This window comes from Daktulosphaira vitifoliae, unplaced genomic scaffold (assembly GCF_025091365.1).
Source record: "Daktulosphaira vitifoliae isolate Bord-2020 unplaced genomic scaffold, ASM2509136v1 Scaffold_2, whole genome shotgun sequence".
Taxonomy (NCBI): Eukaryota; Metazoa; Arthropoda; class Insecta; order Hemiptera; family Phylloxeridae; genus Daktulosphaira; species Daktulosphaira vitifoliae.
The window spans coordinates 42,525,550-42,543,658 of record NW_026099573.1 but is presented as its reverse complement, the minus strand read 5'-3'; the positions used below and the strand labels follow the sequence as shown (position 1 = coordinate 42,543,658).

At 25.9% G+C, this 18,109-nt stretch overlaps 2 protein-coding genes across 3 annotated transcripts in view; both read right to left on the bottom strand.

Annotated features, from left to right (window-relative positions):
• Positions 1–3,654: 3,654 nt before the first annotated feature.
• Positions 3,655–12,213, bottom strand: LOC126897555 (histone acetyltransferase KAT2A). The gene is made up of 15 exons (XM_050671246.1): positions 11,886–12,213; positions 9,964–10,063; positions 9,713–9,879; positions 9,509–9,643; positions 9,292–9,425; positions 8,959–9,153; positions 8,798–8,895; positions 8,229–8,292; positions 7,364–7,475; positions 6,280–6,485; positions 5,994–6,214; positions 5,765–5,925; positions 5,481–5,705; positions 5,051–5,138; positions 3,655–4,145 (listed from the first exon to the last, which is right to left on the bottom strand). The coding sequence occupies exons 1-15, from the start codon at positions 12,048–12,050 to the stop codon at positions 3,952–3,954; spliced, it is 2,265 nt and encodes a 754-aa protein (XP_050527203.1). The 5' UTR covers positions 12,051–12,213; the 3' UTR covers positions 3,655–3,951.
• Positions 12,214–15,431: 3,218 nt separating this feature from the next.
• LOC126898348 (molybdenum cofactor synthesis protein cinnamon) overlaps positions 15,432–18,109 on the bottom strand; it is an 11,554-nt gene continuing 8,876 nt past the window's right edge. Inside the window, exons 17-20 of one of the 2 annotated variants that reach the window (XM_050672293.1) lie at positions 17,748–17,882; positions 17,500–17,668; positions 17,303–17,417; positions 15,432–15,641 (exon numbers count right to left, since the gene is read on the bottom strand). In XM_050672293.1, the coding sequence (XP_050528250.1) occupies positions 15,526–15,641; positions 17,303–17,417; positions 17,500–17,668; positions 17,748–17,882 (535 nt within the window). In that variant the 3' untranslated portion in view covers positions 15,432–15,525. Of the gene's footprint in view, positions 15,642–17,302; positions 17,418–17,499; positions 17,669–17,747; positions 17,883–18,109 lie in introns of those variants that run through there. The other variant, XM_050672294.1, reaches the window with a different exon arrangement.

Sequence of the window (18,109 nt, the reverse complement as noted above, 5' to 3'; positions counted from 1 at the left end):
GAGGGTATTAGCCCCTAGAATTGAAGCATTACTCCAAATGTTACAGTAACTATTATTTCTTTTGATTATAACTATTTTTAATGAATATTTTCATCTGTTATAATTTAATTTAAAATTGTTAAATATTCAGCCAATAGAAAGCGATGTAAATCGTTCAGAGTTTATCCTGAGAGATGAGATAAGTTTGAATAAAGTGTCCGTGCAGGTCATTTCGCTAAGAATTATTTTAGCCTCTACAAAAATTCAATCAAATAGCTTATANATTATTCTAGCCTCTACAAAAATTCAATCAAATATTAGCTTATGCTATATAAGAAAAGTATTTTTTCGAAAACATTATTCATTTGATTTATTTTACTATTTTTATTTGAATAAATTATTTATGGAGATTTTATCTTTTTTGTGTGATGTATGTTACCTACGGCGTACTTTATAGTCTTTTGAGATATTACAATATTAGAGGACATAATAGTGCACGTTTACAGAAGATCTATGATATTTAATTATCTTACATAATTTAACAAGACATTTGCTCTAGTTATGCAATTTCTTCACATACTGTCGCTTAAATGTCAACAAAAGTAATCAGTAATAATCAAATAAAGAAAATCAAATTTTTGTTTGCTAAAAAATATTTTTGTATAGTGTTTTAATCGAATAAAGCAAAAAATTGAATTTTAAGGTAGATTTGGAGTAATTAAAATTTTTAACAATACTAGCGGGTTACATATTTTAAAATAATAATATATAAAGTCTATATTTATTTAAATTATCAACAAAGCGTCAATTTTTTATTTAAAATAAACTGAAAAGAGATAAAAATTACGATAATTTTGTACTTTAACCATTCATATGTTATTTGATGCAATATAGTAATCTTTCCACTGTATGAGAAACATATGTTTGCGTAGTAGAAATCTAACTTCGATTTTGTCATCATTATTCTCCTCTAGTTTATCTTCGAACTCTGGAAGACAATTCTGGTTCAAATAATTTTTAACTTTTGTGTATTCTTCGGTAAATTTATTGTGAAAACTTACGGGATCAAGATATTTATTCAAGATTAAACTATAAAGGTTATTTAAAGATATAACAATATCATTTTTGTTTTCTTCTTGGAAATTTACTTTCGACATTAATTTTGTCATTTCGGGTATAAAATAAAGTATTCTATTGCGATTTTCTATGTACGTAGAAATATAACCTTTGTTTTGTACAAGTGTATTCAGTTCTAAGTACAAATATCTGATATATTCAGCAAAGGCACATCCAAGAAAAGTTTGTAATTGAATCGCTTTTTCTTTAACTTCTTCATTAGAAGATTGATCGTTTAAATCGTTAAATGAAGAATAAAAATTTTCTATGGGTACTTGTTTGGAATTATTATTTAATTTATATTTTATACCTGTAAACGGATGCATCACCTCTCTGAATTCGATTTCAGAGGCAATATATTTAAGTTCATGTATCATTTTTTCTTTTGTGGGTTTCTGTACATTATTTGTTTTGCCAAACTCAAAGATGACAGAAGTGGCAAAGGTGACATCGAGTACAATAAGAAGAATAAAATATTTCAAAATCATTTTCGATCAATATTATCAAAACAAAGTACAGTTAAAAAAATGAAATGTAACTTTTTATTTAACTAATTTTTTTTCAAAAATTTTAATAGTTTTATTTTTTACATAAAATCAAGATAAATTTAATAGTATTCTAATATACCAAATTATTTATGTAAAATTTAAAAAAAATTATATTAAATTGACTTTTAACAGATATTATGCACATAAATTATATATTCGAAAAAACTGTCCTATTAATATAAAAATTTAAATATTATAGTTAAAATACATATTTATTGCCTTTATCATTTATTACAATTGTAATCACGTCTTAAAGTAATAATATTAATTATAATTAGTGTCAAAGTTAGAATACATTGTTATAATTTATTAAAATAGGTATGATCGATATTTCTTAATGGCTAAAAAATATGTGTACCTCAGGTTTTTACTAAATGTGAATCCTGTAGATTTATTATTGAATCATTAATGAGTAATGTTAATGGTTACATGTTTGAAGTACGTATAAAAATATAACACAAAGACATAATTTAACTGCTTTTATTGATTCAGCTTTGTAAAGTTGGAAAACAACTATTTTAAATAGTCATTGTCGCTTATCAATGTGTTTGGAACGAAAACAAGTGGCTCGAAAAAATTGAATCCGACATGTCGTGCCACCGACAGGGGCCGTTTAAAAAATTTAATAACACTACTGAAACCCAATTAATTTTTCTGATATCAACATTCCATTAATTTAAAGAAAATGGCGGTTGTTTCTTTTAAATTCCTAGTATAAATGTTTATATTTTCTGGCCATGGGTGTCCGCAGGAATTTGTCAGGGGCAAAATATTTTTACAACATGAGGTTTTACTAATTGATAACCAGTGCTGAAGTTATGGGAGAAGGAGTTAATCAAAGCTGGCCATCCATTACGTAAAAATGATTTTATTTTGGAGACGGTTTAAATAATTTCACTCTTTCCACACAAGAATTTTTGTTTTATGATTTAAACACTTTTTATTTCATTCAATTTTATAGTAAAAAATCCAGCACAGGGGAGTCGAGGCATAGTGGTTACGTGGCATAGTTGAGTCAAGTATGATATCTGACAGTGATTAAAATCACTATCATAAAAAACGCTTCGATGTAAATCTTTAGATAGTGTTTAATTTTAAAAAATTAGTGGATTATTACAAAAGCTACATGATCTACTATTTCCATATTAATATCCTGATTAAGATAAAGTATGTCGAATGAAAAAGGGATTATTAAAAAATAGTATTTCTCATAGAAAAATTATGTTGATCCATACGCTTTTCAATAAGTTATAGCATTATAAAGTTAAAAATATAAAAAATAAAAACGAGAATTTTCACACAATAATAGCATTCGGTAGCCATTTTAACCGTGAAGACAAAATAAAGTCCGAAATTTTTTTTTCCATGATTAAGTATATTACATTAGCTTTAATTTAAGATATATATATATAAAAGTGCCAGACACTCCGGAACACTTTCAAAAGTTAAGTTGAAAAAGTAATTTTTTTGTAAAAAAGTTGTCATTTTAAATCCCCTCCCTGTGGGCAGGTTAAGTGTCAGATTTACAAAAAAAAATATACCAAAAGATAGGTAAAGACATTATGCGTCTATAAATAAAATATTTATATTAATATGATTATTTTTGAAAAAGTTATGGTAGTTTTAAATAAAAAAAATTGAAAAAATGTCAAAAAAACGCGATTTTTAAATTAGTAATTTTTTTGGAGATTTACCCCATTTACGGGGAACGAGGGAAATTTTTTTCAATTTTTGAGGGTAATGTCATTGATTAAATGCGATTTGTGATCTTTTGACATATCGTTGAATAAAATCGGTTTGGCGAGAGCTAAGAAAGTGGTAACAGACACACAAAAAAAAAAACACACATCATAGTAAAACCAATACCTTCTCAGCTTCGCATCAAAGCTAAAAAATGAGGATTTAAAAAATAATCAAAATTAAGCCTGACAAAATTATTATTTTATATTACTTAGTAGCTTGTAAATTCTACATCAGTCATTTATTAATAAATCGAACCAATATTCAAAAATTATTCAAAATAAAAATGTATTTAAGTCATAATGCTCAATTTTAAGTAAATTCAATAATAACTAAAAATTTATCTAAGTTTTTTTTTACAATATTTTTCATTTAAATTAGTAATTAACATAATATACTCATTTCTTGTATTATTTGAAAATTCAAAATAATAATAATTAATTAATAAATCAATGACATACAATACTACCTAAAACTTAAATTGCATAATTTATTTGTGGTAATATGGAAATTAGTGCTCCCTTCAAGTATTATATGATTACTAAAATATTATTTATATAAATATAGATCAATAGTCCCATAGACCCATCTCCTTCATTTTAGTCTGAAAATTTCTCTCTAATTCATTTGCACTACGATACCAATAAGAACCATCTGGATTATAAGTTCGGCAATTAGTGAACATCCTTTTCATATCAGCTATGAACAACTTTCGTGTAACATAGTAGCCCGAGGATAATCTTTTGGCAATCATACTTAAATCTAAATTCAAATAAGCAGATAAACAGTTATTAAAATTGTTTCATTTAATAAAATAAATATATCAATGTACGGTAGTCATATAAAACAGAAAATTAAATTACGTATACAGAGGGTGATTTTTTTATCATAACCCATTCAATTACTTGCAGAATATATATAATTTAAACATCTTTTTTTTGGTTATCTTTAGTTATACATTATTCTTGAATTTTTTAACTATGTAATACGTTTTAAGTTCATCCCTTATGCCTGGTAAGGATGTCAACTTTGTGTTTTTAAATGGGAACACATATTTTGAATTTAATAAAATGTTTGAGTTTTTAATTTAATAGTAAATGGCATTTGAATTTTTAGTATAACTTTATTTGTTTATTAGATATAAACACTTAAAGTTTCAAATTTTTGAGTTAATATACATGTATAATACACAAGGGATTATAAATACAGATAGCTAATTGGATTTTTATGACATTGCTGTCACATTCACGGATTGTTTATTATCAGTTATGACTATCAATAAATATACTTTCTGTATTGTCAGTTAGTGTATTTATAAACTCACAACAATGTGCCTTACTACTATTGATAATAACGATGCTGTGTTCCTTGCTAATGCGATAAAAAACCAATTAACTACCTGTATTTATAATCCCTTGTGTATTATACATGTATATTAACTCAAAAATTTGAAACTTTAAGTGTTTATATCTAATAAACAAATAAAGTTATACTAAAAATTCAAATGCCATTTACTATTAAATTAAAAACTCAAACATTTTATTAAATTCAAAATATGTGTTCCCATTTAAAAACACAAAGTTGACATCCTTACCAGGCATAAGGGATGAACTTAAAAAGTATTACATAGTTAAAAAATTCAATAATAACGTTAATATGACACTTACCCATTGGATATTTTATGATATCATAATAATTTGGTACTGATTTATCAACTGGATTCATAAATGGTTCGGCTGACTTTTGTGATTTTACCTAAAATACAAACAAATATATAATTAAAATAAAAATTATCTGATAAAATAAATATAAAATTTACTAATAAAATAATTTTTCATTGTTTTTTTATGAAAAACTAGAAGGTTGATTGAACACCTACTTTTAATTAGGAATTAAAATAAAAAAGAATGATACTGGGGTTATTTAAATACAGTAGTTTTAAATCGCCTTCTGTACTATCATCAACTTTTGCTGCTAATGTTACCTATTTGAAAGTCAAACTAAAAATCATCTAACATATGTTAATGCCATAGTATGCACTAACAAAGCAATTATAACTGAAGAGTATAATAAATAAAAAAAATGATAACAACTAACATAATGAAGAACTTTTTTCAAGTGTTTAGCCAATAAATCTGCATCAGTAGTTTCTTCTGTAACTCGACTGTTTCTGGTAGATCGTGCACTTGGCATCCAACCAGTTTCCATGACACCAGGTATTGATTCTATTGTAACCATACGTACACCATCTAAAAAACAAGTGAGGCCAGGATATTGTTTTTCAACCCCCATTCGTTTTTCTTCTACCAAACTCTTAACAATCTTAAAGAGACAAAAACATATTAGAAAATAATGAAGACATGAATATTAAAAACATTTACCTCTTTCTGTAGACGTATTACTGAAGTTAATTGAGTATAAATTATTTTTGGATTTAGTTCACAATGCATGAGGATAGCTCCTTGATAATGTTTTATATAATCTTGGTGCACTTTCTTTGAGAGTTTAACATCCTGACTAAAACCTTGTTTTTTAAAATATTCTAGAAACAAAAATGATAAAAATTTATTTACAACACTACTTGCTTATATATACTAGGTAAAAAATTACCAATTGCAAGTTTATCTGCATAAGTTAAAAAATGATAAATTTTATGTTCAATATGATAATCCTTAAGATGATTCATTAATTGTGTTCCATATCCATTTTCTTGTTGGTCTACTTTAACTGCACAAAATACTATTTCTGTAAATCCTTGTGATACAAACGGACAAAAGCAAATACCACCAATAGGAACGTCATCTTTCAACAAGGCTAGAGTTTTATGTTTCCTAATTCAGTAATAACAATAATGAAGATTACTTTAACCCAAATTTTAAAGTAAGAAAGTATTTACGTATCAAATACTAATCGGGTAATATATCTAACTGGCATTCTCGGTAATTGAGTACGAAATAAATTTCGAAGTTGTATTAACCACATCATGGTACTTTTTTCAACTTTTGAGTCTAATGAATTACCAATTACTACAAAACGAATGATCCCTTGTGCTTCCTCTGTCCGAGCTTGATGTCCTCTAGGTCCAGTTTCAAATCCAAACTCCTGATTTACAATAAATAAATAAGTTAACATTATTAAGTTTTAAATACTATTTTAATTTGTAATACTTATGGCTAATGACCTCGGTAGTTAAAGTCTTTTGTTATAATAATAATAAATACAACATATCATATTCAGGAATCTCTTAAGTATTAACTAAGTGGGACGGTGTGGCCGAGTCGGTAACGCGGCAGCGCTTGACGCGTAGTGTCTCAGGTTCAAAACTCGGTCACGGGCGGCTTCATTTACCGAACGAGAGATCAGTTCGGTAATTTGGAGTCGCCATCCCACCTCCGGCGACGGACTAACCACCCGTCCCGGAGTATAAATGGTTAAGAAACCTCCTCCTTTGGGGAGGCCGCTGTGGCCCTTAATGGGCTAATAAAAGCGCGTAAAAAAAAAAAAAAATTAACTAAGATATTAAAAACGTATTATCATATATATTAAAACAAAATGTTTGTTTGCAAATTCATTAAATTTGAATAATTATAAAATTTAATTTTTAATTTAATTATGATGATGATGTTTACAAATATTTTTATTAAATGTTAAATATTTATAAAAATTAAAATAATTGCATACAAAATTTACTAAAAATATAACAATCTATACAAATATTAAGAATTTAATCAAAATTAATAAATATTATCTAAACTATTTAAATATAAAGCGCATAAATGGCTATTTTTAAATTAAAAAAAAAAAAAATATATTAAAATAAAATTTTTTTTTTTGTTTCATTAGTGTTAAATAATTTTAAAAATGCTTTAAACGTATTCTAATGTAATAATTACTTTAAAAAATAATTTCAACAAAATGATTATTGGATCAAAAGCTATAAGAGCTGTCAGTTAGATCTGGTTCACTCAGTATATTGTTACCTTTGAATAAGTAACTGGACCATTTTGAACTTTTTTCAGTAAATCAACAATTTTTTGTTCTGGCAATAATGTTTCAATATTGACTTTTTCATTTGATTTTCCAGGTATTTCTCTATAAATATAAAATTGATGTATAGAAAATTTTAATCTAAGTCTAAGTTTATGATTTGTACATACATATATATATATATAGGAAATAAACAGGCAACAACAGGAATATAAGTTTTTCCTTTTTTAGATTATTATAATAAACAAAGTATATTATTTACAGTATACAGTGTTTTGTAAGTAAGGAAACAGGTCAATTGTTACAAACAATGAGAACAATAGAAACTCGTTTCCTTACTTACTGAACACCTATACATAAAATATATTATAACACAGTGGATTATTCAGTTGCCATCTTAGTGCTCATGTTCAGTTGTGTTGTTTGCTGTTAATTTCATACAAGAACTTTAACAGTGACACAGATTTTGCTAAACTCTACCCCTTTAGTAGTTGACTAATTTGAGGGATGGGGTTGACCAGTGTACCCAATGGGAGGACTCGAGAAGAGCTAAAAATGACGAACTCGAAGTCAAAGAACATTTGTTAATTTGTGTACGAATTTTTGTGTCTACGTTGGGGCACTACCAATGTACGACAACAGTTAAGGTAAAATTCCTATCAAATTGTTGTAGAGTAGAGTGGACCCCAAATATTTGTAATATAGAGGCTAAGGAGAAGATGATAATGATGAACTTTTTGAAAATAAAAACAAAATTGAAGATATATTAATTTGAATATTTAATAATTTCAAAATACTTATTTGTTGTTTTTACTGGATATTAAAATAATAACATAATTAATGAAAAGTTATACATACTCATTAGGACATTTTTCTTTTACAAATTCGACATCATTAGTTTCAAGTCCCAAGTCTTGAGAATCTAATAAATATATGTTACAATATTTTTAATTTACCATTACTTAAAACATAAAATATTATTAGGCAAGTATAATTTTTGTTTTTAATAGATATTTTATCAATCATCTTTGAAGGTGATTACAATAAGCTTTAATTTACCATTTAATCCTAAACACTATCATTGAACAACATTAAACCCTAATAACTACACACAGATATAATGTATTATAAATCATGCGATAATAGTTACCTTAATTACCGATAAGCACTCTCCCACTAAAAAAATGTATCCACTTCTTAAAAAATATATAGTTGTTTTGCAAATCTTAAAATTCTTTTAAGTTTGTCTACTTTTAGTTTATAATCGATGAAAGATACTCAAATTTAAATGTTATTTTTACCAATTATTTTCTTTAGTATAGAATTTTACCAAATATTACATTGATAATACTATTATTATTTATATAATTGATATACTAATAATTATTAAGAATAATCACTAGCTAGTTAAAGTAAAGTTATTTTACCACTAAGAATTATTCTCTTTAAATCAGCATCTTTAAAATGTAAATCCCATATAGGTGAATGCGTTGCATAGACTTCATCTTCTAGGAGATTCAAATATCTAAAAAATAAATTCCATTATAATATTATGTTGTAAATTATTATGAGCTATGATAAAAAGTACTTGGGTAAGTAGTTCATGCAAAAGAATTTTCTGTGGTTAGACCACTTAACAGATTCTGTATGGCACCAATCCATTAAATGCATTCTGAATACTTTTAATATGAATTTTAAAACATCTCGTCCAAAAATCATACTCATTTTACAACCTGGTGCAATTGAGTGAAGATATTTTGGTAGATAACAAAAAGCCATGTATCTGCAAATTATTAAGATATATTTAAATAAATACATAGTACATTCAAATTTTTTATCATGAAGTACTTAAATAATACATTAATATTATTATAAACCAAAATATCATTCTAATGATTAAAATTGTATTATAAAAAAATACCTGTGATAGTAAAACTCATAACTATTTCGCTGTTGTAGAGTTTTACATGAGGGTAATTCCATAGGAGCAGTCCATTTCCATGAGTCCAAGTGTTTTAGTAGTAATTTAGTTATTTTCAGAGCTATTTTTAATTGCTAAATAAAAATATAGATTAATAAAATTGTATCATCTTGAGCATTTCTTTTTTTGAAAGAATTTTTCAATTTTTATAACTTACATTGCTTTCATGGCCAAATTTATACATATTGAAATTCATTAAAGCTTTCACAATATTTGGGGTTTCAAATGGAGGAGGTCCAAATAACTTTTCCATTGATATAATTGCTCCAGGATAAACATGTTTTCGCAACTCCTAAAAGATTAAAATTGATTAATTATTTATCACTAAAAAATTATAAAAAAAAATTAATGTTTCACTAACATGATATATTGCATTATAAACTTCTTCTTGAACAAAATTTCGTTCATTATCAGGTTTTTTTGATTCTTTATCAACAGTTATTGCTATATTATCAAGATCGAATACTAATCCAAGTAGAGCATTCAACTCATTGTCATCAATATTTGTTAAGTGTTTTGTATGATCAGCTACAATAAACAGGTTAGATATTAAATCAATGAACATTAAATAAAAGAATACAATTTTGATAAATAATGTAGTATTATACTTACAGAGTGGATGATTACATGAAGTTTTATTGCAAAGAGAAGTCATTACAGGATTGCTTAACCGTCTTGATTGTTGCCATCCATTACAAGTACATCCGGATGTCTATCATATTATTAAAATAAATTACTTTTATGGTACACTAATGAAATTTTATTTGTTTGAAGAAAAAAATTTGCTCATTTGCAATAAATATTATAATAAAATAAAAATAATGCATAAAATTACAGGAGGATGATGGCCAATCCTAGAAAGTGTACCAAAAAATCATGAAAGTCTAATCAATGATTTTAGATTCTAATCCATTCTTTATTAAATAACAAAAAATGAAACTATAAGGAAACTTAAAGTTCTGTAAATCAAATAAATTTTAAATGAATTTTCAAAATTACTAAAAATTATTTAAATTTAAACCACGCAAATAATAATTCTATGTTATAGTAAACTTAATTTACCAAAAAATTTTGTACGAATACATATTAATTAATAATTATTATTATAAATATGTAGAAATTTTAAAATGTTATGTTAACCATTAAAAGTTCAACATTTTTAAACTTATACTTTTTAAATCTTTAGTGGGTTATCAATGAATTGCAGAAATATAACCAAAAATATTATTTGTATTTTTGATTCATTTAATTAAAAGATGAATATATTTTTTATGGATCAATTAAATAACTAACAATTCTACAATAAGTGTTACATTATACATAATATAATAAGGGAATTCAACATTATAGTATAAATATTATTAGAGATATAATTCAAATTGACAATCTTCTTCTTCCCTTTCACCTTAATGTTATTTACTTGGAGTCGGCACCTATATCTTAAACCTTCACTTAACACAATCTCCCATATCATTTAAGCATGCACACAAACACCAGCATTCCTCATATCACTCCCAATTATATCCAACCACCTCTTTATGATGTTTCTTTCCATAACCGTTTTTACTGTTTTCCGGTTTCTCTCTCTTCATAATAAACCAAACTACCCAAGTTTATTATCTTATCTATGATCGACGATACTTTTATGCTTCCTCTTACATATCATTCTTTATTATATTTTCTCTCGTCACTCCACTTATCCATTTAAGTATTCTCATCATTGCTACACTCATTGTTTAATGTACTTTCTTGTAAAATGTCCAATATTCTGACCCATACAACATAGTTGGTCTCACTACGATCTTATAGAACTTACCTTTTAGCTATATTGGGATTTTCTTATCACACAAAACACTAGGCGCTTCTTTCTACTTGATTTACCTGCACTTAATACTATGTCTCACATCTTCATCTATATTAATGTTCTTTTGTACGAATAATCCTAAATATTTAAAACTTTCCACCATACCTATCACATATATTATTATATTGTCCTTACTCTTTTAACTTCAGAGCTCTTAAATCTTGTTTTTCCATACATACTTTTTACTCTAGTACAAGTACCTTTATACATTATTGCAGACTATAAAACTTCTATCGGCACTGTGTCAAACACCATCTCTAAATTTATGAATACCATATAAAGCTTTTTTTCTTTTTCTTCCTATACTTTTCTATAAACTGTGTCACACAAAATAACGGCTCCATCATTGACGTTCCAAACATTTATTATTCTGTTATCTATTATATATATATATATATATACATCTTTTCCCAAATTTTCATAATATGACTCATAATCTTTATGCTTCTATATTTTCTACTTTCTTGTATGATTCCTCTGCTTTTAAATTTAGGTACCACAATACTTTTCCTCTATCCTTTTGGCATCTTCCCTTCCACTGAGACTTTATTAAAAAGATCTAAGAATAAGGTTACCTTATGCTTAGATCCCCTAACATTTTCCATACTTGCACTAACACTTCATCTGGCCTGTAACTCAAATTGACAATATAACTAAAAATAAACAATACCTGGCAAGAAGTTTTCTTAGAAACTTTCATTAATTTTTCAACTCTAGGTAAGCTAAGTTCCAAAGCCTTAGTTTCTAATATTTTCTTTACTATGGGATCATCAGTCATACGATTTGTTGTAGATGGACCAGGTTGGTCTTGAACAATACCCTTAGATTTCGACATTATTTCAATTTTAACGAACTTGAAAATTATGAAATGAATAATATAAACCCGTCCATCGGGTTAACTTTAATCATAATTAATATGTTGTACAAAACATTTAAATTTTTTTATTAGTAAACAGAAATGCCGCAAAAAATAACAATATCTAGTATCAACTGAACAATTAGCAGTTAACGATACGCTGTTATCCTGAAAAGGAACAATGTAGACGCTCTAAAACGTCACTACTACAAATATACTGATAAAAACGTTATGAATAAATCGATATTAAAAACAGATTTTAAATGACTACAAAATAAATTGGGGTCTAACTACTTTACCGAATATGCATAACGTCGGTTTTATTTTTAGTTGCTTAAACAGACATAAATACATTCTGTATTTATGCTTTTATATTAGTTCTTAAAAAAATAATTTTGAGTCAATCGACTGTTAATTGTTATACAATTATATATATTATATACAGAATTTTCATATATAGTTTTTACATAGGCGCCATTGACAACAAAACGTTGGGGATCTAACTTAAATTTTCCCCTCTTTAAAACTATTTCTTTATAAATTTACATGTAATCTTCATATTATTGAGGGGATTACGGCAAAATTAGCGGAACTAAGACCCTTCAGAATGCGCTTATGAATTTTAATATTTATTTTCAATACATTCAAAGACGATGATAATCTGTATTATTTGCGTTCTAGAATTACAGAACCACCTCTTGAATTTTAAATTTTTTTAAGTTAATTTACATTAATTACATTTTAGCTTCGATGCGAAGCTGAGAAGGTATTAATTTTACCATGATGTTTTTTTTTTTTTTATGTCTGTTGCCACTTTTTCTCAGCTCTCACTGGACCGATTTCTTTCAAAAATACGTCAAAAGATCACAAATCGTATCTAGTTGAAGACATTACCCTTAAAAATTGAAAAAAATTCCCTCGTTCCCGCAAATGGGGGAAATATCCAAAAAAATTACAAATTTAAAAATCGCTAATTTTCGAAATTTTTTCACTTTTTTTTCTTAAAACTTCCATAACTTTTTCAAAAATGAACAAATCAACATAATTTTTTTTTATACTAAAACCTTAGATATTTTCCTTTCATTTGATATCATTTTTTTGAAAATCTAACACTTAACCGCTCATTGGGGGGGATTTAAAATAGCAACTTTTTTACAAAAATTAACTTTTCCAACTTAATTTTTGAAAATGTTCCGGAAATACTGCGTCCTTTAAACATATATCAAATCAAAGGTTATGTTATATACTATAAAATGAAAAAAAAAAATTTGTCTCGACGACCAAACTTCTATACGTAAATAGCGACCGTATTAAAAAATATGCTATTTTTGTATTTTATTTTAAAATATCTTATAAGGGTAATACACTGACTTTCATGAATATTATATAATTAAATTGACTTAGAATAAAGTTCATAAGACATAAGAAATTAAACTTATTAAAATTTGTTTACTTTTTTAAAGTTGAAAAAGTAATTTTTAAATTTGAATTAGTTTAAATTGTTAATTTTATAATGCGACAAAAGCGACTAACAATTGCCGAATCGGTAACACTTGTATCTTTCACGCTAAGGGTACGAGGTTCGCATCCGCCTGTGGCATTTAATATTTTGCATTTTTTTTTGAGTTAGAAAATCATTTGATTTTTATCTCATTAAGATTCAATAACTTCAATAAATATCAAGGATCCTATCACTATAGTCTCCCCTCCTGAGAAGAAATTTTTTATTCATGTTAATTTTATTTTACTGTTTTTTTTTGAGGCCGCTATTAATTTTTCCAAACATCACTTAACCTACTTTTTTCGACGATACATCAAATGATTACTATTCGTATTTAGTTGAAGATATTACCCTCAAAAAGCTTAACCAGCTTTATCCATACAAACAATTAAAATCATTAATTTCTAATATTTTTAAAGTATTTGTTGTCGAATCAGATTTGATATGATAAGAATATTCAACTACAAAAGTAAATTATTTTACTTTGTAATTTATTAATTTTTTGACTCTATTTGTGTGTACTACCAGTATAAATCATAATTAAAAAAAAAAATTATTTTTAGTTTCACCTGAATTTAACGATGGATTTATACAATTATAATCAAATTTTATAATATTCTCAATTGATTAAATCTTTTTAACAACTTTTTTTATATTGGTTCTTTTTAGTTAAAGTCAATCATTAAAAAATTAATTAAGTTCTGAATATTTCTATAGTAGAATCTTTTTAAACACCAAAAGTCAATTAGAAATGATTACTATGAGTTTTTTGGTAACATGTTACTATATAAATCACAAATCTAAAAAAAAAAATTATTTTTAGTTTCACCTGAATTTAACGATGGATTTATACAATTATAATCAAATTTTATAATACGCTCAATTGAGTAAATCTTTTTAACAACTTGTTTTATATTGGTTCTTTTTAGTTAAAGTAAATCATTAAAATTAATTTAGTTCTGCATATTTCAATTGTAGAATCTTTTTAAACACCAAAAGTTAATTAGAAATGATTACTATGATTTCTATTTAAGTGATCTATTACAATAAAAATGCAAAAAAATCGAGTTTTACTAATAAATTTACTGTAAATAATAATTATAAAATTTCCTGAGTGCATATTAATCTTAACAATACCATTTTTTCTATTTAATCATATAAATTTAACATTTGCAAGTTGAGCTAAAAGTTATGGTAATAAATTTCTTTTTTATTATAAACTTTTACTTTAAAGTGCAAAAAAAGTAGATTAAAAGTAATTACTTTTAACATATTAAAAATCAAAATAAATAATAATTTGAAAACAATTAATTATAAAAATGATAAAATATATAATTAAAAAATTGATTATTATATAATTATATATTATATTTTTGAATCTAAGAATTACTAATCATGTTATAAATAAGAAAATAGGAGTTCATTTTGCTTTTGTAATTATCCACCAATTTCTTAGAATTGAACACTATCTACAAACTTAGATCCAAGCGTTTCTAATGATAGTGATTTTAATCACTGTCAGATTAAATCTATACTGGACCAAACTATGCCACGTCCCCACTGTGCTGGGTTTTTATTTCTCTATTTGATAATGTATTTACTTACTATTATTTCAAAGTATAGTAGGAGTAAAATTAATAAGTAATAAGAATTTTATATTAAAGATAAACTACAACAATACAAATCAGAAGGATCCAGGGGAAAGATTTTGAGTCATAATACCCACGAGCTCTTGATGATCCCTTTAAAAGCAAGTACAATAACCAATTTTTATTAAAACCCATATTTAAATACAGTGAATATACACAAAAATAAAATAAAATTTAATAAATAATGAAACTAAATCAAACCTGCAAACATATGATTGAAATTTAATTTTTATTTAAAGTAAAAATATAGAGAATGGCACATTTAAAAAACATTTGAATTAAAAATAACTCAAATAATATTTATTTATTGTTCCATAAAAGTATACCAAGGATATCGAGTAATGATAGCACTCAGTTCACATAAATTTGATTCTATTGTGTCATTCTTTGAGACATGTATAAGACAATTACTTGATGAAGCTAAAAATAAAAAAAGTAATATGATATTCCATATTTTTATAAATAAATCGAATACAATTAATAGTTCATAATTTTCGATTATAAATTATATTAGCAAAATATAGAAACAAAAAAAGTTTTTATTTTTTAACAAACAAAATATAAGAAATCTTGGATTTTACAAATTATATTTTATTATATGTTTGTACAAGGTGTGTTCAGAAAATAACGGGAATTTTCGTTTTTTGAAAAAATATTTATTTATTCGTCTACATTAATGTTGTCGCCTTCACAATAAATTTTTATTAAATACTATTCACTAGTGCCAACGCTTCTTCCAACTTCGAAACACTTCTCAAGCTCGATCTTTAGGATAGCCTTCAGTTTATTCTGCGATGCACTTTTAATGTCATCTATGCTTGTAAAACGACGGCCTTTTAAGTTTCTCTTTATTTTTGGAAATAGAAAAAAGTCACACGAAGCCATGTCTAGCGAGTATGGACGCTGAGGCATCGTTATAGTATTGTTTTTGGCCATAAATTTATGAACAAACACAACGAAGTATGAGCAGGTGCATAATCGTGGTACAAAAGCCATGAATTGTTTTGTCTTAAATTTGGGCGTATTTTTCAGATTGGTTCACGCAAATGACGTTGAACTTGTAGGTAGTATTCCTTATTGACCGCTTAACCTTGTGGCAAGAATTCATGATACACTATGCCATTAAAGTCGAAGAACACAGTGAGCATAATCTTCACGTTCGATCACACTTTTTTGGGTCTTGGTGATCCAGAATGCCTCTACTAGGACGATTGAGCCTTAGTTTCGACGTTGTATCCATAAACCAATATTACGTTATGTGTTATAACACGTTGCAGTAATTTTGCATTCTCGTTGACTTCATTTCGCCGCTGTTTTTGCTCAAAATTCAACAAATTTTGCTGGTAACGGGTCGTTTCATACCCAAAACATTAAAAAAAAAATCATGGCATAAGTTAATTCATATTCCAATATTAATATTATCAGCGACTTTTCTGATTGTGTTCGGCGATCGTTCATAACCATTTGTTTCACTATTTCTACGTTTTCATAGGTTGCTCATGTGCTGGGTGTCGTCTGGTGCGTTCATCATCTTCAACGTCTTTACGACCATCTTGGAAACGCATATACCACTCATAAACCCTTGTTATACTCATGGCAGACTCACTATAGGCCTTTGTTAACATTTCACGCACTTCGTTACACTTAATTTCATTTCTTACGCAAAATATACAAATCCTTTGATCTATTTTTTAACAAATAAAAATCGCCAAGCTCACAAAACTACGTCTAACCTTAGCGGTTACCACTGACAAAGTAAAAAATAAACCTGCTAAAAATTTTATCATAATCTTCAGGGACATCTACACCAACATTATTAAAAAAAAATTTGATAAACGGACTCTCCTAACTCGCAAATTTTAAAAATTGCCGTTATTTTCTGGACACTTCATAGTGTTTTTCCCGATTTTATTTTGATAGTTATTTGTATATACTTATGCAAATTCTACTTATACTTACATAATTTTAATATTGTAGAAATAATAAAAGTATCTTTGATTAAAATCTTTTTTAATTTTTTTATAAATATTTAGTAATAAATTAAAATATATATTTATATATAATTGAATTTAAAAACTTACATTCATCTGGAATTGTTAAATCTGCATGAAATTCTCCATTTTTTAAAGTTATACAACCTTGTATATAATTTAAGTATTCTTCTTCGAGATTTTGTAAATAATGAGAATTATTCACCTAAATATGATAAATTAGAATAGACTATTAATAAAATTGTAATGAAATTTAAATTAACCAATCTAATCATAAAGGTAAATACCTTTATTTTTATTAAAGGTGTTACTGGTTCTATTCTACAAATAAATCTTAAAAAAGGTAATAGATATGGATTACAAAATTTAACAATATCTTCAGACTTTGTAACTCTAACAAAGAAGGTTGGCATTGCTTTATTATTCAGTAAAAAATATCCAAAAGTAAATAAAGTCCTACAAGTATAGTATAAAGTTTATAAGAATAAATTGCTTTAATGTAGCATACATAATAAAAATAAAACTTTTGGAATACCCGCTAGAATCATCAATATAAAATTCTTGATCGAATCCAGGAATACAAAATTCATTTATTGTATCAAGACAAAATATAGCTACATCAATATCATTCTGATAAATTTCAAGCATTATTTTTTTTATGTGTCTATAACTATAAAATATAATAAAAATTAAATAATGAATTAAATTACATATTAAATCAATTAAAAAATATTTTTTATATACAAGGTGGAACAGATCTAACTGATAACTTTTAATGCAATTAACATTTTGTTATAATTTTTTAAAAATAATTTATGCATTCTTAATCTACATTAAAATCTTATTTTTTATTTTTTGTTAATAATAAAAATAAATAATTTTTTTTTTTTTTTTTTT